This window comes from Opisthocomus hoazin, chromosome 4, assembly GCF_030867145.1.
Source record: "Opisthocomus hoazin isolate bOpiHoa1 chromosome 4, bOpiHoa1.hap1, whole genome shotgun sequence".
NCBI classification, from domain to species: Eukaryota; Metazoa; Chordata; class Aves; order Opisthocomiformes; family Opisthocomidae; genus Opisthocomus; species Opisthocomus hoazin.
The window spans coordinates 59,036,073-59,056,506 of NC_134417.1; the positions used below are offsets into that span (position 1 = coordinate 59,036,073).

The 20,434-nt window shown below is 40.5% G+C and overlaps 1 protein-coding gene across 1 annotated transcript in view; it reads left to right on the plus strand.

Moving 5' to 3' along the window:
* The window catches only part of RAPGEF5 (Rap guanine nucleotide exchange factor 5), a 166,050-nt gene that overhangs the window by 115,094 nt on the left and 30,522 nt on the right, over positions 1-20,434 (plus strand). The window contains exons 12-16 of the mRNA XM_075419178.1: positions 12,879-12,957; positions 15,036-15,180; positions 17,122-17,219; positions 18,004-18,034; positions 19,002-19,080. Of these exons, the coding sequence (XP_075275293.1) occupies positions 12,879-12,957; positions 15,036-15,180; positions 17,122-17,219; positions 18,004-18,034; positions 19,002-19,080 (432 nt within the window). The remainder of the gene's footprint in view (positions 1-12,878; positions 12,958-15,035; positions 15,181-17,121; positions 17,220-18,003; positions 18,035-19,001; positions 19,081-20,434) is intronic.

A 20,434-nucleotide genomic window follows, 5' to 3' on the forward strand; every position in this document is an offset into this window, starting at 1 on the left:
GAGAATTTGCTGCCCAGTCTCAGATTTGGTTGAAATTTGTCAACAGATTCAAAGGTTACAGAGGCAAGGGAGAACAAGACTGACAGAAAGTCGGACAGACAGTTCGGTTGCAAAAGCCATTTCCTTTGGGGAACAAGAAAGAAGAAGTAATACTGAAGTAGAAAGTATGCTGTTCTTAGCCTATTTTAATTTGAAGAGGGTTTGGAAATTTGATAGGGAAAGGTGATTTACAGTGGGATTACCATCTGAATGTCACATCTGGTGATGCTGGCCTCACTGGCGGGAGGCCAAATGTGCTGCTATGGTCTGCATGGGGCTGCAGAGAGACGGGCAGAATGGGGGTGAGGACACTGGGTTTGTACTCTCAGCCTTGGCAGGTACCTCCTGCCTCTGCTGAGACCGTGTCTGCCTCCCTTTCTCGGCACACTGGAAAAGTAAAGCACATTTTATAAAAACTGTGCTGGCACTTACGGTGAAAATGAGCTGTAGAAATGAAAGATGGCAGCAAGCGCTAGTCACGGCCAGGTGTTGTTATGCGTAGTGGTGAAACATGGTCATGGAGCAGATGAGCCAAGAGACCCAGTTTAATACAGTATCCTATCTGCTAGTGCGGTTCACGATTTTTACCTTTATCCTAAACACCGTGTCAGATTCAGGTATGTTTGTGCAGAAAGGTAGGGTTTACATCTCATCCAAGGAGATCCCTCTGTGCCTCATGGAAGTCCGGTGGCAGCGTTGATGAAGAGGTAAAACGTGAACAATTTCTGCAAGGTACAGAATGCATCTCTTCCATTAGATGTTTTCCAATTAGTGCATGAAAGATACAGTATCCCGTAAGACCTGGAAAAGAAACATACAAAAGAAGAAAGCTGGGCTGTACCAGTCCAAAGTTATACCTGTCTGAGAGTTGTGTTCTGGGTGTATTTTATGTGACTAAATCAATAAATAGCACTAAAAATCTGAAATAATGGCAAAAGGGAATAGATACCTTTAGAAAATTACCCAACTGGGCTTTCAACCAGTAATTGCTTAATATCCCTGTCTTATTTAGCTGAAATAAGTGAGGCCATCAAATAAAATCCCAGAGTAATTATGGTACAGCTGAATCAAGGATCGAACGCTGAGTTCTCCGATAAGTGAAAATAGTTTGAAAATTACCAGAATAAAGGCATTCTTTCTCAAAAGTGTAACATGGAACTACTTGGATTGCAAGCAGCCAAAGGTCCTTGCACAAGAACACAGTTCTGCTGCCACAGGGAAATGTGCCCATGCAGGTATTTTAATACTCACAAGCAGCTGAGCTCCAGATAATGCCTGTTCCCCGTGTTTTACCCTTCTATGATCTTTAAACTGTGCAAGCAAAAACCTTTGTTATTTCTTTCATTCTGCTGTCAGTATAGGCTTGTACTGACAAACCCGATAGTTTGAAGCTGTTAGATGTTCTTAATACATACACAGACTATGTACAAGGCATTTTTTTTATTGCTGTCTTCCATTTAGTTGCAATAATAAGAAGAAAAGCTGTCTTTAATTACATATTAACCTGAAATTGGAATGATTTGGATGTCTCGGTATATAGCAAGTACAATTTCAGGTTCGTAATTTAAGGACATATATCATGTAAATAAGTTACAATTAACGTAACATTGTGTTTTAACTCCACCATCATGAAACTCATCAGGTATTTTTTGAGCCCATTCACCACATGAGGAATCAAAATGCAGCTGCCTTATGAGTGCTCTGGTGCTCATTGTTCTGATTTTACACCGTGAAGCCGTGTTTCGCTGCCTCGGGGAGTGGGGAGGAAGGCAGTTGTGAGAAATGTGAGATGCAAGTATGGCCCTGTTTAGTTTTTGGGTTCTTTTGGGTGTCATGTCCCTCCTGCCATCCCTCTCCCAGTACAAGGAAGCCTCTGCTGTGTGTTGTAGGTGTTTAGATACCACAGAAGTTATTTCAGAGGTATCAGGGAAGTGTGTGCCCATCGGCCTGAAGTGCCCCACCCTGGGGCAAAATGCTGGAAGCGGCATCCTTCAGCGCTGCAGTGAGATTGCAGCGTGCTAATGCCAGTCTGGGTCTCCTGTGGGGTTTGCAAGATATATTCCCCCCTGCTTCCTCACCCCTGGCCCAGCAGAGCCTGCAACACATCCCAGCCATGCAACTCCTTTGCTGGGCCTTTTTCCTCCCTCTGTCAGAAGATGTTGGCAAGTGAGTCGCTCTTTTTTAGGTTACAGGACGGTGGGACACAGCTGCATGTGCAAGACCCTAACCTAGCCTGTGCGACCCAATACACTGAAAGCGTCGCACCACTTGACCCAATGCATTGCTCTTTCACGTGCTGGAGGAAGTGTGTGGTCCATACCTCAGTCTACGTGTTATTGCCATCTTATGCACAGGTTGAGTCCAAATCCAACAGCTCTTGCTAAGATGAAAATGCCATCATTCCCTTTGTAGGCAGCGCTGCCAAATCTACAGAAGCCAGGAGCATTTTGCCAGTGGAGGCTTTGTCGTGCTAGGCTTCCCTGAAGAGACGCTTGCCGCACGTGCTCCAGTGCCACATGTTGGGGAGCTTGCGCTGCTTAGCATATTTATGATAATTTGTCTCCCAGGGGCAAACATGATTCTGCTTATATCTCCTTCCTCAGGATGAAGCACAAAGAAATTTCCCCTTGCTGCTTTGCAGGGGAAAAATAATAGATCAAAGCTTCTTGCTAAATGCTTTTAAAAATACACAGTGCGGATCCATACACTTCTGTTCCCTTAAGGGACCTGTCCCTCAGGTTGGTGTGGAAAGCAGTTAGCAGCAGGTGATGGAGATAACACTGCACACTGAAGTCTACGCATTGCACCTGACCTGCAGAGCTTTAGATGTGGCATTGTCATGTGCCATTGACCTGTCCTTTGTCCATATTATGTACCAGGTCACTATACTGTAGTCATCGTAATCTGCTGGACTGGATATTGCCCAGATACAGTGGATTTTGGAGCCTTTCATTAGGTATGGAAGTTAAAACTTTTTTGGCTAATAGTCTTAACTTATTTGAAAATAATACCAATGAAGTTTTTATTTAATATATCTAAAGATGTTATTTTTATGTTTTAAACAGAAAATTTGGTTCATGTTCTCAATATGTCACTGAAAAATAAGCTCTTTTAAACTATCTCAAGTTGAAGACCGAGAAATGAGGAACTTGCGTTCTTTTTTTGAAGATGTAATGGTATTTTTGTATTTACATATAATATTGGATTTGAAGACTACGATTTCCTAGGAGTAGATTTTCACATTCAGCGATGAGAAAGACATGCTAAGCTTGAAACTTGGTTCTTCTTCAGTGCCATACGAGTGTTGGACAGCAAAGGTGAAAAGAATGAAGTACATCTTCCTTTATATTAACTTTCTGAAAGTTGAATGTCTAGTCTAATTTTAAATTTGCCTTTAGAATCAAACGTGTGCTGAGCTTGTGGACCCAGGGAAAGGCTCGAGCAGCCATGAGCACCTTCAAGCTCCCACTTCGTAGGAGCGAGCTTGCGTTGGCAGAGGGGGCAGGTGATGCAGCGCGTGCGCTGCTGTCTGTTGCTGCAACACGGCTGTGTGCGCCGACTGTGCTGCCACCAGGCAACCAAAGGTCCGAGTGGCCCCGCTGAGGCGGTGGCAGCTCTCAGTGGCACCTGGAAGTCATGTCATTGAGGGGTCTGGAGACTGGAGAGCGTTGTGTCTCTTTGGGTGCCTGGAGAAGAGGGTGGTGGCTGGAATGCAAAGAAGTCCAGGTGCAAAACAGAAGCAGAAGAGTAGAAACTTGCCTTGCACTTGCTTGTATGAGTTTCACGGAGAGCGGCTGGTGCCTGGGGTGTCAGGCAGTGTGCTTGCTGCGGGTGGAAACCGTCAAGGGCAGAGCAGCACACTGGGCTGCTACTGCTGCGTGCCCATCTCCTCTGCCCTGTAAGGCAGCCGCACCCCGGGCAGGAGGGTGAAACGGAGCCATTGAATCTTTCATCCTCCATCCTGCTGCTCGAGGCGATTCTGGCCTGGCTGGCGTATTTTAAACAATCGATGGAAAGAGAGGATGGGTTTTTCTCCTATAGTACTTTGGGAGATGCCTGATGCGAACAAGAAGTGGCTGCTTTTTGCAGTGAGGCTTATGTGAGGACTTCACTTGTGCTTTGATATATTTCAGTTTACTGTCAAGTGAAGTTTCACTGCATGGAAAGTTTGAGTGTTTTAGTTGCAGTAGTCAAGGGCGTTTTTTAACAAAAAGCAGCAATATCTTAGGGTGACTGCTATAGGCCATATTTCTAATACTTCAAAATGTATCAGGCATAGCAGATTTGTCCAATAATTTCAAATAACCCTGACCATTATAGCTGCGCTTTAGTCACCAGGGCTTCCTCCTACCTGGGGAAGATAAGAGAGCTTCAGATTTCTATGTGGAAAAATTAGTGTCTCATTAAAGCTAGACAAGTTTGACATTTGCTCTCTGCCTGCGGTTTCAGGGCTTTTTGTCCCTCAAACAAAATATGAAACTACTCCAAAACATGTGATAGCGGCAACTGGAATGCAACTTTAGGAGGATCTTTGACCTTACCAGACAGAATGTGTTTGATTCATTCTGCAGATGTTAAAATACTGCCAGCAATATCTGGGAGATGACCTTAGAAATTATTCCTAGTTCTGATTTTTGTGCTTTAATAAAAATTCTGCTTGTACAGGTTAAATATCTTGCCCTTATGTATTTTCTTTTTCTAACGTAATACCAGAAATAAATGGATTGCTCTTTATTCCTTTGTGCATTGATTTCTTGGTGCTTTGGTGGTTAGATGACATAACTACTATAATTGTTTTAATACATTAGCAGCAAATTATATATCGATGTCCTTTTTTCCATTGACCTTTCTTTTTCAACGTAATTTTCATTTTTTGCTTCATGCTGTGTCCATGGTGGCGTAGCATTTCTAGAGGATTTGATTTTTGGATTAAGGGCTAATCCCACAAGGTCCTGAGCACCTTTGCCATCTGCTGAATGCAAGAGAGATCCAGGACCACTCAGCACCCTCTGAGATGAGAACAATACCTTGCTAGATCAGATAGTAATGATAGCAGTTTGCATTTACTGTTTGTACTCGGACGCTTCCTGACATTTTTAGTAAATTGCTGTGGATTTACAGATTATTGAGAAACTCTTATCTTTGAAAAGAGTTGCCCTCAAATCATTTTTCCGTTTCTGCAGAACAAGCAATTTTCTGATTACAGCTGCTACTGGCTGGACATGCATTTGCATTGCTGAAAGGTTTCAGAGCATTGCATAGCATTATATGAACGAAAACACGCATAAATTCTATATGTAGCAATGTCTGCCTTGAGGTATGTTTATAACTTTTCTTATTTTACAGAAAGGAGCAAGAGGGATGACAAGAATTTATCAAGCTTAAGAGCTTTTCAGAGGCTGTGCTGTAGCCCTCATTTAGTTTAATTTGAACTCAGTGAGTGAATATTTAAAATAGCAAAAAATGTCAATTCCCTATAGAATAGTAAGTAATCAGCATCCATTTTACTCAGGCACAGGGAGCTCATCTGTCTGTTTGCCCAGCTGTAACCCCATCTCATTGGGCTGCTTTTCCTGATGATTGTGAGAAATGCAAGTTTTAACTATTTCTGAGCAGCTACGGTATTTCTAACCCCATCAGTGAAAATTTTCATTAAAAAAATTATTTCCAGTATGTGCTTTCAGGTCATAAGATGCATTAACATTACTGAGCACAGCTTTTCAGTCATGCACAGGAGGATAAGAACCCCAAACGATCAGTTGGTTTTGTTTTTTTTTCCCCCCAAATGTGCTCTGAAGGATGAGCCTCACTAAATGTTAAAGAGCAGTGGCTGGTCATGTGAGGTAGGGATGACGCAGTGAATGTAAATGAGAGCAAATTTTGAAGTTGTTGGCAATTTTTAAATTCAGAATTCTGGCTAATGCTGGTAAGTGTATTAACATAAGCGGATGTCAGGAGCTGACCGTGTAGACATCCCATCGTCTTTGCCATAATCACAAATGGGAAATGGCATAGGTAAAGAAGCTAAAGAGTTTTAGAATTTGGTGTGTGTTGTCTAAAATATGTTTATTTCTGTCTCTGTCGTTGTCTTTCTCAACACATCCTTCCCACGGAAAATCCCCCACAACTCCAAAGAGGTCTCATTACTGCACAGAACTCGGAGTTTGCACTGATGTTTGAAAAATGTGTGTGTAACCCCCATTCACATTTCATGCTGCTGGAGTTCCTACACGCTGCCCACCGGTGCATTGTATTTGGGTTCTAACTGAAGAAGATCTTATGATCTCCTGCTATTTGGTATGCTTCTGAAAGATAAATTGAGTTGCAAGGGCATTTACTGATTCCCTTGGCTTGTAAAGCAGAGAGTTTAGAGAGTAATATTTTTAATTCAGTATGTGAGTTTTCATCCTTTTACTCAGTTGAATTCTCTCATACTCATAGTGAAAACCAGAACATGAGTAAACGTTGCCAGGCTGATACTACAAAATTGCTATAAGAGTAGTTTTAACCTACAAGTTAACTGTGAATTCCAGTGGCTTGTTCATTTGGGCAATCTTTTTTTTTTTGTTTCCTTTTTTTTCACTCTCCGTACAGGTTTAGCCTCCTCCAGGAAATCCTTGGAGAAAGCTGAATAGCTACTTTGCATAAAGTGGAAAAAGACTTGCATTCTAGTACTTTATCTGTATTTTCCTATAAGCCGATTTAGTGTGGAATACAAGTCTGAAAGACCCTTAAATCTTTCTGCAATTCTTGCACAGCCATTCACAATGGATTTGTACAGTGCGACGTGGAGGAGATTTGGGTTCAGAATAGTGATAAGTTTAAAAACCAAACAAACAGATTACTTGTTTTTCTTTGCACTGTAACAGTTTTCACTATCAGTACTCTCCCCAGCTAACGGCACGTGACGTAGACGATATGCAGATAAAGAAATGTAGAGTCTATATGCACAGTCTATATGCTTATACTCCTCTGTATAGAAGGAAGTTACCTTTTGTAAACCGTGTAATTATAAAAAAAATATGCATTGCATATTTAAAATCCTGTTGGTCACCATCTTTTCCATAGCTTTATTTTTTCTTAATATTTAAATAAGCATGTAATAGAGTGGAAAGAACACAGAAACAGAAATGCTATAGACCGGCAAGAACAGGGTCTGAAAAGTTGCTCTGTCAAGTCCAATATGAAAAAGAGAATGGCTCTTGTCATCTCAGCAGTCACAGTTCATCACTGAAAGTAGGAGGACTTGTTTGGCTTATTTGTCACCAATTTTTCTTTTTTGTTGGTAGCCACTGAGAAGCAGCAAACCAAAAATTATTCAGGATGTAAGAGGGTGATCAGAAAACCAGGACAAACTGGCATTTGTCTTCAAGTTATCTCTTCTTGTGGGTATAAAGGGATTAATGACTCAGGGCTGGCATTAAGAATAATTACATGTGGCTTAGCTGGACAGGGTGTCTAATATTAGCAGTAGAGCAATAGGTGTATTCTGAATACAGTTAGAGCTATTGAAGGTGTTTGTAATGGAAGTGTGTATACAATATTGTTTTAGCTGTGATGGTGTAAAGACACTGATTGGTGCAAATGCATACTAGTAAATAGTATGTGGACATACAAAATGCTAGGTGTGTAGATAGAGAGGTGTATTTATCTGTAATACTGGAATATTTCCCTACTTTTCCTTCTTTACTCATTCTACATGATAGCTAAACTGAAATATTTGCTTTTTAAAAACTGTCCTCAAATGTATTTAAGAAATACAATTTAACTTTTACTCTATTTGACAAAGGCATTTCCTTTAGATAAAGTCTGTTTTCGTGTTTATGTGCTAACGTGAAACTGCTCCACTGATGATTTGTACCACTGTGGTAGTTTAAGAAAATGCCGAAATTTGAGAAGAGCTTACAGGTGTTAGACATGGCAACACCATGAAGTGTACTGCCTGTCCTGATTTGTTAAATGTGCATCATGGGTGATTTCTGGCTATAGATCTGTATTCGTTTCTGTCCCAAGTCTTGGTAATTGATACCCTGCCTAGAGAAAAGGGTGGAGAAGGGAGAAAAGAAACCATTGAAAAATCAAATTTGGTGTGTAAACCCACGTGAGAAACCCATTCTACCCTCCTGGCATTTACAATTGTGCCATCACGTTGAGTTAATATTTGTAGAGTTGCCCTCGGTCTGGTCTGGTTAGAGAGGTAAGCGGGCACGTGTGAAGCAGCAGGGAACCCTCTGATTTTTGAAGTACGTGGGGAATATATGATGTGGTGTTTATCCACATATGTGACCATTCATTGTCTCTGAGACAAGAGATCCCCCTTCCCCACCAAATACACCATCGTTGCCGTTGGCTGTTATCACCTCACGAGCAATACAGTTGCAACTTCTCATGTAGACGTATTGCTGGATCCTTTATTTACCAGCTGAAAGCAAATGTTCCCTGGGTAATTCACGTGTGTGAGAACATCCTGTGTCTATATCCTGCTTTTGCCATCCCTCAGCCACTCTGAATGTTATCTTGCAAATGGACTTTTATATTGCAGAAAAATGGGAAGAGTGATACTAACTGTTCCCAGTGAAGCTGGTGTCCACGCTGCCCGATTTCACCTGGGGAAAGGAGGACACATGCAGAGACCATGAAAAACTGTCTTGGGAGAAGCTGGTGTGGCTTGATTATTTAATAACGAACAAGCACAGCGCCTGCTTCTTTATTATTTTTATGCCTACAGTACTTGCCCACTGAACTCGTGCTGGCTCTGTTGCATGTCTTAATGAAGCTTTAAAATGCTTGAAATTGTCTTTGAAATGAAACATTCTGTAGCTGCAAGCTAACTGCATACTTTGGAATAATTGCTTAGCCAAATAAAGGAAAATTGTGAGGAACAAAGAAAAATTAGATTGATGGCTAGAAGAAAATGGTTAAATAAAAAATTCATGAAGAAGAGAAATTAAAAACCAAAATAGCATAGCATCCCAGGCTTTTGCACACTTCCCTTCCAATGGGAGTTCTTCTTTTCCAACTATTACTGTGCATTTTTTTCTCCCTGTTTGCTACATATACCAAAAAAAAAAAGTATATGATAATAATGTGGAAAATGGTCATAAATTTAGAAACTGGGACACAGAGTAAAATTTAAAAGCAGAGGTATGCATTTCACTGCCATTCTGAGTGGGGGTATGGTGCACTGCAAATAATTAAAAATTTCACTGGAATTGCCTTTTTTTAAAAAAAAACTCTTAAAAGAACTGTGACTAAACAGAAAAAAAACCAGAAAGACTTCTGTTCATAATTATCATCCCAACTTGTGCACTTAGAGCCCTTTCTCATTCAGATTTACTGCTCTTAGTGGCCTTTAGAAACAGAATGAAAAACTTGCTGTGAATAAATTCTCTTGTGCTTAGCCTCTCTCTCTCTGTTTGCAGGTTAAGATGAGCAAATAATTATTTGTGGACATATATAAATGTCCAAAAGTGTCTGAGAAGTGTGCAGTTGTTTGTTTTGAACAAATTTTTTTTGAACAATCAGTACACCCTCAGGTTTTGTGTCCTTGCTGTGGCATGAAAAACCATTCTGGATTTTAAATTACGGGGCAGAAAATACAAAAGATAGTTCTAGTGAACAGTAGGACTTCAGGAAAATACCTACAAGCTGGTGCAGCCATTTTAAAATATGAATATTATTGTAATGTCTTCAGGTGACGTCTGGTAATAGATATTTAATCTAGGAAAAGCACTTTCAGTGCTTACATTCCTCTAGAGTTTAAATTTCTAAACAAACTGAGAGGCAATTTGAAGAGATCAACCCTATATACAAGCTATTGTTGTCATAATTTATGAATTTTTCTTCGTCTTAGAATTTTCTCTGCATTTAGAAGGAAAAAGGAAAGCACTATGTATACATATGTGCGACTGAGTTGGCTGAGTCATATACCTTGTTTTCCTCAGAAGCCAGAGACTATGAATATAGATGGATGTATGACTGAGCGTGCAGAGAGAGGGAGGTGAACAGAGGGCTTAAAAGTCGTTGTGAGTTATCTGAACCGATGTAACCTTCTCTTCACTTTTTTTTTTTTTATTTTGAGAGAATTGCATTAGCAATATCTTTAGCATAGTTCTTGGAGAAAGTTTAAGCAGAAAAGCAACAACCTCAAATCATAGCAAAACCAGCCTTTCTTCCCACCCCAACACTTTGGGATGCTGGAAGAATTGAACCTATCTGGAAAATAGGTGATCAGGTAATAAAAATAAACTTAAAAGTTGGTATTTTAACACCGATTAGTACGGTAAAGTCACAGTATTTTGAATAATGGCAGAAGTTCATTGACAAGCATTGCAGTTTTGCTTCAGCTGGTACTTAATTTCTTTTCTGAACACATCACTAAGTGTTGCTGAAACTCGGATATCGCCTATACAGGGTAGAAAGTTCGGGGAAAAAATCTGTTGTAAATGTCTCTGACTTCATGAGAATCACTGCGCAGTCCCATAGTTTAGTGAAGAACTAAAATTTGGTTGTTGCCTCCAAGATCAGCTGTTTCCAAATAAATGTTTGAAACCTCCAACTTTAATAGCTGCATTGTATCATCCAAAAGATGTGCAACAGAATGAAAGATGACCTTTCAGATAGGGAACAAGCTGTTCACAAAGTCTTTTCATTGACTGAGACAAAATATTCTTTTTATGCAGAGATAATACTTTCCACCGTTTTTAACAATGTTGGTGAAATATAAAGAATTTAATTGTTTCATTTCTGAATGCAAGAGGTTTTAGCTATGCATCTTTAGATCAGGACTCTTTCTAGACCGACTGTGTGAAATGCATTGATCTAGCTAGATTTATTTTTTTTTCCAAAGACAATGGAAGTATTTTGAATCCCGTGCTCACGGGGTGGGATGTCATTAGCTGTCCATCCATGTGATATCCACATAATACCTGGCTTTGAATGATACATGGCTGAATTCTTACTGCCATCCTGCACCGCAGCTATGGGGTCAATAATTTACTGACAAGGAGGTCCAAGGCAGCTGTAACTGAAATTGGTCTAAGTTATTGTGAATTTGCAGCCTTGGCATGAAAAGCTGCTGGGTGCTCTCAGATGCACACTCGTACACAAGCACTAGCTTGGACTGGAACAGATCACAAAGAAATAGTGGGAAAATCAGGATACAGAAATCAGGGCTCAGCTATATCCTTCTCATGTGAGGTATGGTTTCGCCCTTAGTCTTTGCAGTTGTAAATCCACTGTTTAAATCACAACTGAGTAATTAGTACTAACAGGTAACAACTAGTTCTACTGGTAAAGTATTTTTCGCTCTGCAATATAACCAAATGTTTTCCATGATTGTTCAGCCTCTGTCCATGTTCCTGTTCTTATCTGATAAAGCAGGTGGTGCAAACCTATTTTCTTGTTCAAGAGAACACAGTATATCTGCTGGAATTCAAAGAAATAGGGAAAAAGAACAGGAACTCCTCAAAACTTGAAGAAAATCTTACCATTTTGGGAAGAAAAAACAAAACCAAAAAACCAAACAGAGATTTTGCTTTTGGGGTTAGGAAGACCAATATAATTCTCCTTTGTGTTTGCAGAAAACTAAAGGTATTGTTGTTTGTGAACCAAATACAAATTCATTCCTAGATCACACATCATATAGGAGTAGTTTACTAAAATTGGAAGCAAATTTGTTTAAGAATTGTGGAATAATTTCGGTTGGAAGGCATCTGTGAAGGCATCTGGTCCAGCCCCTGCTCGAAGCAGGTCCAGTGAGATCAGGATGCTCAGAGCTTTGTCCCAGGCAAGCCCTGAATATACCTGATGTTGGAGATTTTGCAGTCTGTCTAGGCAACCTGTCCCAGTGGTTGACCCTCCTCACAGGAGGGGGAAAAAAAAAAAAAAAAAAAAAAAAAATCCCTTGTATCTAGACAAATTTTCCTTTGTTGCTATCTCTGATGGTTGCGGCTAATCATTTTGCTGCAAACCTCCAGGAAAAGTCTGGCTTGGTCTTATGTCTACTCTGCCATTGAGTTATTGAAGACCGCCGTAAGATTACCCCAAGCCCTCTCATCCTAGAGCAAACCCAGTCCTTTCAGCCTCCTGCTGTGTGCGGTAAAGGTTCGGAAAAATCCTAAAAATAGTGTGGCATGGGAGTGAGGAATGAGAAAGTTCTGCTGAGGTCTGAGCTGGCAGTGCCGTTCGTCCCGACAACTTGAGGTGCTGCAGTGGGTAGAGAAGGTCTGTTGGCAAGTATCTTCAGCCTGTTTTTGCAACACTGATAGAAACCACGTGGTGAAAAAAACCTTCCACAGTGTAATTAAATAAACCTTAGAGAAAGCTTCTGAGCACTTACAGTGATGCCCACAAGACTAACCAGCCAAAGTTTTGAAAGTATATTTATTTCATGGTTCTCAACTACTGTGTGTAGATGTTAATCACAGTACATGCCAATCACAGTATTCCCTCTCCTGATACTAAAAGCTTTTCTTCTGAATTTCCAGAACAACTTACCTGGTGGAAGGGTTGCTTTGCATGCAGCAGCGCCAACCAGGACGGTGGTGTTTGTGATGAGGACTCTTTCTTACTGACTCCTGAACTGTGGCTTGTTTTGTGGATATTTGTGCTTGTTGGCTCTTTGAGAGCTGAGGATGCGCTTGTTAAATAAAGGATCTGATCTCTGCAGTGGCAACATATGGTTCACTGTTTGATGTATTCTGTATTCTGTATGCTTTGAACCTTTTTTTTTTTTGGGAGGGTGTCCTGTTCCTGCCATGGACACTAACAGAAGTAGATACTCTCTTCCATCTCTCGCTAATGCATTGTGCCTTGGGCTTTTTTGTCTTCCTCTGCAGAAACTCTCCTGGATGACTTCCTTCTCACGTACACAGTCTTCATGACAACAGATGACTTGTGCCAGGCACTTCTGAGGCAATATCCTTTTATTAAGTGTTCTGTTAACAGGGATCACACATACCTGGGTTTATCTATTGTCAAGCCTTATATCAAATGTAGTAAATTGCATGCCTGGGATAATTAGTTTTGCTCTTTGGATACTGATATTTTTGAAATACAACCCTGCATGGTTGTTTTGAGGTTGCAAGTAAAAATGATGAGAAAAGAGAACAACTGTCTAATATTTACTATGGCATGCTTAGAATGCGGACTGCATCTCAGATTCTGGCATCTCACCCCAAGACATGCATGAACGAGTAGGAGAAACTTCAGAAGAGAGCAACAGGAGTTACCAGTATTCTAGGAAAAAAAAAGACATACAAAGAAGGATTGAAAGAATTTGGATTGTTTTACTGAAAAAAAGGAAACTATAAACAGGACAATCTTTCAGGTACCTGAAGAGGAAGGGAAGAATGTGTTCTCGTATTGATGCGAGACAAGACAAGAGACAAGGAGATTAAATTGCTGTAAGACAGTTTCGTGTTAGATACTAGGAAATAGGTTTTTTCTACATTAAGAAAAGAAACACTGGAGTGGAAAATATGTGAGACAGTAGAATCTTTCATATTGGAGAATATTAAGAAGAAACTAAAAAATGTATTCCAAGGATAACATAGGGTATACTTGAGCCTCTTTTAGGGTGGACTTGGATGGGCTAGTTTAGCTGATATTTCAAGGTCTCTTCCAGTCCAATTTTCGTAAGGTTTTATGATACTTGGAATTTGATGCAAATCTGTAGCTTCCCAAAGTTCAGGATATATTGTTTTCTTAACTCAAATAGGTTGTGGAGGAAAAGATTAAAACTGGAAACATGAAATCCAAATTTGGAGATGAGTTTCCCTAATTGGCACATGCCTGTAAATAGACAGATAGATAGATAGGTACATTCACCTATTAAAACATTTAGAATTTCCATAGGTGATGAATCAATAAACAGAAGATTCCTGCTCTGAAGTTGAATGTACAAAGCTAAAGCTGCCTCTGAATAAACCTGTATCCAAAACATACACATTTGTGCACGTGCAAACTTACTTCACAAGCATGCCTGGAAGATGTATTGAAACAGATGGAACTCGTAGCAACAATACACTCTTATGTCTGCTGGTTTTGTTTAAAGATAAATAAACCTTTATAACTGTTACAAAATAACATTTGAAGTGGGGTTAAAACCTATCCAGACCTATATGTTAGTTCTTAGAATACCTGTATCTGTGTAATACATTTCAGAATACATGAAGAGAAAAAATGAAGAATTAGTATTTTACAATCTCTACTCCTTTTATCATGTGATACACTATATGTTTAACTCATTCTGAGAGAAAAGAATTTTTTTCTTTTATTTCCACTTAATTCCATAAGCTGTGGAGCACTGTTTGAATGGACTTGTAGCTATAAAATGAACTTTCTTTTCTTTTTTTTTTTCCTTCCTTTTTACCTTCTGTGGTGAAAACATCATCTTTTTACCTAATAAAAGAACGAACAACAAAGGGACAGGAACAGTGTACAAAGTGGGTATCTTCTGTCATTTGGTGTTTCTGTTTTGTGAGTAGAGGACAATGGTGGAAATAGATTCTTTCACCTTTTTTTTTTTTAATTCTAATACTGTTATTTCTGCAGATAGTGTAATTTGTGCAGCGAAAAAGCAACTGACTGCCTGGGTTTTTTGTTGTTGTTAATGATGCATTGTCCTCCTTCCCACAGACATTCATGTTGGCATCAGTGTGCAGGACAAAGGATCATTCCCAGCTCTGCAGAAAAGATATGACTCAACATTGTATAATTCCTTTTGAATTGATTTTACTTTTATAGACTCGCCTCTCTAATCTATAAAGGGAAAAAATCCTGTTGGCACAGCGGATGAAATATTTGTATTACTGAGAATTTCATTCTAAAAAGTTGATGAAAATCCTAAAGCTCCAGATGGGATAAAGTGTTTAAAACTGAGCAATGTAGTGAAAAAAATATTTCATTAGCAAATGAGATGATTGCAGTCTTTTCCATCACTCTATTTTTGAGTTTCAGTGAGACCTTATTATTTGTTCCTTAACCTACTGTACCTATTGTGCTAAGAACCACCAAGGGAAAGAAGATGACTCTGATGTGTCCTGTAGGAAAAGAAAAGTCTTACATTTGGTGTCTCAGTGGACTTCTCTCTACAAAGACTGGTTACATGAAGATGAGCATTTAAAACAATTTTTAAAGGTATTGAAACACTTTCTGATACATTTCAGCACTGTTTTATTAACATACTGTGTCTAAAATGCCCGAACGGCAAAATCTATAAAGCATAATTTTTCAGACCTAAATTTTCTCCATGAAATCTATAGTATAAAATGAGTTACATGTGTCTTCCTTGAATACCTTAGAGATAGTCAGTTTGAACAGAAAACCTGTAATGTTAATACAGTTAATGTCAAAACATTACTTTCAAATATGAAACTTACCGAACTCCACACTCTCTAGAAAATGGTACAAGTTAGGAAGTTAAGAAGTAAAACTACAAACATGCAGAGGTTCCTTGGACACACTGGTCATGTCTACCAGAACAGGGTCTACAGCTGTTATCCAGAGAATCACAAATGAAGAGAGAGTTTTGAGGTCCTTGTAAGAGATGCTGCTTTGAGGAGTGAAATGCTATTCCACGGTATTTGCCAGGTGCACATGAAAAGCAGCACAGCTTTATGTATTTTTAATAAATAAAATTATGTCCTTACTTATTAGCAAGGATCTTCTGATCTTTCTGAATGAGTTCCAAAAGCTTTTATAAATACCTTGTAAATTTGCAAATAGCCATGCCATTGGTGACCCCAGACCCATCTGATTGCTGATTTTGTTTTTTTTTTTCCCCCTCTGCTGCTTGAAAGATGAAAGTGTTTTAGGAGACTTTGCAAGATCTTCCACCTTTCCTGGTGAGACTCTTTGTCTGCAACTGGAGGTCTTCTTAAGGGCTTTTTAGCTCTCTTCAGTCACTTGCTCAAAACAAAGGGACGAAACATTGAACTAAATTTGGAGAAAGTCTTGAGCTTCCTTTTTTGTAGTTTAGTTTAGTTTTGGTTTTTTTGAGCAGGACACACTGCATGTGGAAGCAGAGACCTTAGGTTTTTTGCTGTTTGGTACTGGATGTGTAGTGCTTTGCTGGAAATGGGGCATCATTCCAGCCATCAGCGCTGTTACACTGCGCTGCGCCTATCTTGGTGTAGAGCTTGTCTTTTTGGCTGTGGAGGTGTGTGACTGGACTGTCACACAATTTCTCTGCCTGAGGCTTTTCTGCAATATTAAACAGCAGTGATGTTCATGATAGTTGGAGTTACACGTGCAAAAACAATATATAGGCTTATAGGCCAGAATCGTACATGCTGAAATTTGTGACCCTAGGAATGTTAACTGGGCTAAAGCAAACCTGATGAGTCAGCTCAAAAGTATGATCCTCATTTTCTTGAATAGGAAAGAGAAGGTTCTATGTGCAGATTCTGAAAAAGTATAGAGAAAATATTTCCTGCAATTTCAGTCACGAAAGCCAATTCAGTTTATTTAACCTCTTATCTGAGGTAGTGTCTTCTGCATTTAACAGAGTTTCCTGACTGGTGATACTCAGACAATGCCTCCCAACCGAAATAAGTAGTAGTGTTTATTTATTTCTGTATTGGTTTACAACCAGGAGTATGTTGTTATTGGTTTGTGAGAGACGTCAACTCAATTTAAAATGCGTGCAAATGTGAGGAAAAGTGAAGGAAAACATTCTCTGTCTTAAAAGTCTTAATCAAATGAACCTTTTTGTTATGATTTTGGATAAGTGATGATGGTGTGATGTGTTCTCATGCTTCAGGACGTGTTCTGACCTAACCCGGATTTCATGTAATAGCCACAGGTCTCGTTTCAAACCTTCCCATTTGCAGAAAATGGAGTGTCAACATTTTGCCCTTTCGCTTGGTGATGATATAAAGCGTTCCTCTAAAGGAAGGGTGAATGTTGACCAGCCTGGAAGTTTAAAGAGAAACATTCGCTCCTTATGGGTCTTGCATAAATATAATGATGAAATTTGTTTCAGTAGGCTAGTGCCTGAATTGATTTAGACCACTGATGTGATGCCTTAGATTTCTGTTTGAGTTATCAGATGTTTGCAGATACTGTTTTATTTTGCAGACGATATATAGGAATGTGTTAGATGATGTGTATGAATATCCCATTCTTGAGAAGGACCTGAAAGAATTTCAGAAGATACTTGGGATGCATCGTCGTCAGTAAGTATTGATTACATTTGTGATCATGTCTCCTTTTATTTAGTGTAATTTATTTTTGTTGTCATCTTGCTGTAATTTAGTAAAGATAAAGCGATGAGTGATACAAGTACTATGTTCATTTTTACAAATCATCTCTTCTTTAAACTAAAGCTAGGTTATTCAGTCTTCTCTGATGTTTGCTGGGCGATGTGTGTATTTCAGCAGTCACTCTCATCCATTTTGGTTGGGATGACTTGCAAGTAGAGCGATACTTTGTGGAAAAGCTGAGAAAATTTCCCTCCCAAGCTGCAGTCTGTGACTTCAGATGGTACCTTCATTCTCATTCTCTCTCTGCGATCTGCAGTACTGAGAAGCAGATCTCTTTTGCAATAGTCATCACAGGGTGGTTATTTTATTAATAGTTTTGGTGGCTGTAAAAGATATTTCCTTTGTGCATTTTTCCAAGAAATGGAGTTTGTTCCCATGGTTTGGCCGTTAGGGAGGTGGAAAGAGCTGTGTCCCTGAGGGTGACCCTGACTGCTTACCTTGGGGGCCCGAGCTGTGTCCGTGTTCTCTGGCAGCTCGGGGGCTGGCAGCATTGCTTTTCACTACATCGACCGTGCAAGTCACAGGAGAGTTTTCTGGCTGAGGCGGACGCCCTTAGCTTTCCCTGAAAGAGCTCTGCAGCCATTCGGTGGTGACTGTTTAATGTTAAAAACTTTTTGGTGCTAATTGTTGTAGCTCAAATTTCGTTTTTCTGATCTCTGTATGGAAAGAATAATTTGGATTTTCCTTTTTGTTTCAGCACTGTAGATGAATATTCACCTCACCGAAAGGTAATGCAAACCTGAATTTTGCTGGTTGCTTATCAGCAACCCTAACTTATCAGCTCGCTTTCTTCCTGTCTCCCCACTTTACTCTCTTTTCTTGGCTTCTCAACTGAAAGTGACTGGTCGCCAAAAACATGACAGCACACATCAGTGAGGTTAGACCTGCAACATTGCTTAAGGAATGTTTTTTCCTGCCAGTGCAGCCTGGATATCAGCTGTGTGAGCTAAGTTGCAGTGGCTGTGACAGTATTAGCATCTTAACAAGATGCTCTGAGATGTCAGAATTCAGGAGAGGCCTGGTAATGTGTCCCCACCGGGCTGGAGAGATGTACCAACCTGGGCAAACCAGGTTGAGCACAGGCATTGACATGACTGTCAAGTAGACAGAGCAAAGGGAGGATTTGTTGTGACAGGGACAGAGAAAGAGAGGAACATGAATCTGTCTATTTAACTAGAGGGAGAAGATGCAGCCGGAGAAAGCTGGCGTAAAAACTGCACAGAGGTGAATTGCTGTGCTTGTCAAATTTACGGGGCTGAAGCTGAAGTGTGCAATAAGCTGAAGTGTGTAATAAGCCTAAAATGTTACTGCGGAAAAGTGGAAAGCAGAACATGAGATTTTAGTGAAATTGCTAAACAGGCTGATGGGTACCTAGGAAACGTATATAAGAAGAAGTGTACAAGAAATGGGCTCTAAACGTGGCTACAGAGAACCTTGAATTGTGCAGGCTGCTTAGCCTTGGCATGTCCTGCTTCCTCCAAAATCCCCACCTTGGCCATCATTTAGTAAGGCAACTCCCAGTTTACTGATCCAAGAAAGGGTGGGTGGATTTCCTATAGAGAAACCTCTATAGATGTATGGGCTGAATGCTGTATTCTGTGAATTACTGCTTTGTAAAGGGCAGGGATGCAGAGAGTCACTGTTGTCTTTTTTTTTCTTCCTCCCCACCTGCCCCCCTCTCCCACGCCCTCACAGAATAAAACCTTTTTCCACCAATTCAGTCTGAAGGAGAACTGGCTGCAGCATAGAGGAACCATGAATGAAACAGAAGAAAGTAAGTACGATTGAAAGAGTGGAAGAAAAACTCCAAAACTGCAAAATTGTTTCTCAAGGGCTGCCCATAATGTAATTTTTTTTTAACTGACGTACAGCTTCTGAACAGGACCTTAAGGCCACAAAAGAAGAATGATTTCACTGTGTAAGGTTACTTTCCTGCCCCCTACTTTGCAGACCTTCAACAGTGACATGATATCCCAAGGGATTTGTACCCCGTCCAGTTCCTCCAGCAGCCCTGTAGCAGAGCTGTATGCCTCCCAGGAGCGCTGGCAGCCCATCCACCAGGCGTTATTCATGCTCTGCTTCATGCTCTTGGTTTCTTGACCTAGATCTTGGTTGCAAAAGGTGAATGAGTAAGCCTGTCACATGAATTGGGCCAGGATCTGTTGACGCTGGGAACCCACCTTAGTTCCTTCTTTCCTTGAAAACCTCTGCATGTGGAGTGTGAGGTGCCACTTCACTTTAATGTCACCTATTTCAAAATGCAATTTCCCTTCATCGCTACTCATGCAATAACACAGTGAGGCTGTCACGTTCCCGTAATGCCGGTACAAGGGAGGAGGAGAACACCATGTACACAAGCCGGGAACAGGCAGAAGGACCTCCCACCTGGAAGGCTTGCCCTTGGACGATGTATCTCCTTTTCTCACTGGGAGCAAAGCTCCAGAAGTTCACTTGGAGTCAGGATATCCTATTTTTAGTGCTTCTTTGTGACAGAATAGAAACTGAGCTCCTTCAATGCCACGTTTTTCTGCACAGTACATACTGCTGATAGATATCCTCCTTATGTGATTGGAATGCAGGTTTGTTTGAGGTTTATGTTATCAAGGCTGCTTCTAAAAATGTTATGTCCGGATGAGAACACCCACACTCATTCTGCTTAAAAAGCTGGACACAGCTTGTGGGTAAGTGGGGAGGGAAGCATGCTCGTATCAGAGGGGGAACAGGCTGTGTGGCTGTGGGGCCAGGAAGGGCAGGACCCAACAAGGCCAGCCCCAGCTGGGTTAAACTGCTTTCATCTCTCTCCTTGGGAGCATGAGCTGTGGAAGATGACAGGATTGAGGGAATGAAATGGCAAAAGTGGAGTTGGGGAGAGGACATCTAAGTCAATGTGATGGAGTGCTGCTGACTGGTGGTGCTTGCAGAGGATGGGTTTGTGTAAGCCCCACCATGCCACTTGACTGGAGGCATTTATTCTCCTAATGTAAGCATTACCAGGGTGACCTGCAGCCTACGGCTGCTTCATCCCACTGGCATTCCTTCTTGCATCTCACAGAGGAGCAGCACAGGCTCCTGGAGGAGATGACATGGTCCATGCCAATAGATACTGCAGCCAGGATGTTTGAAAGATA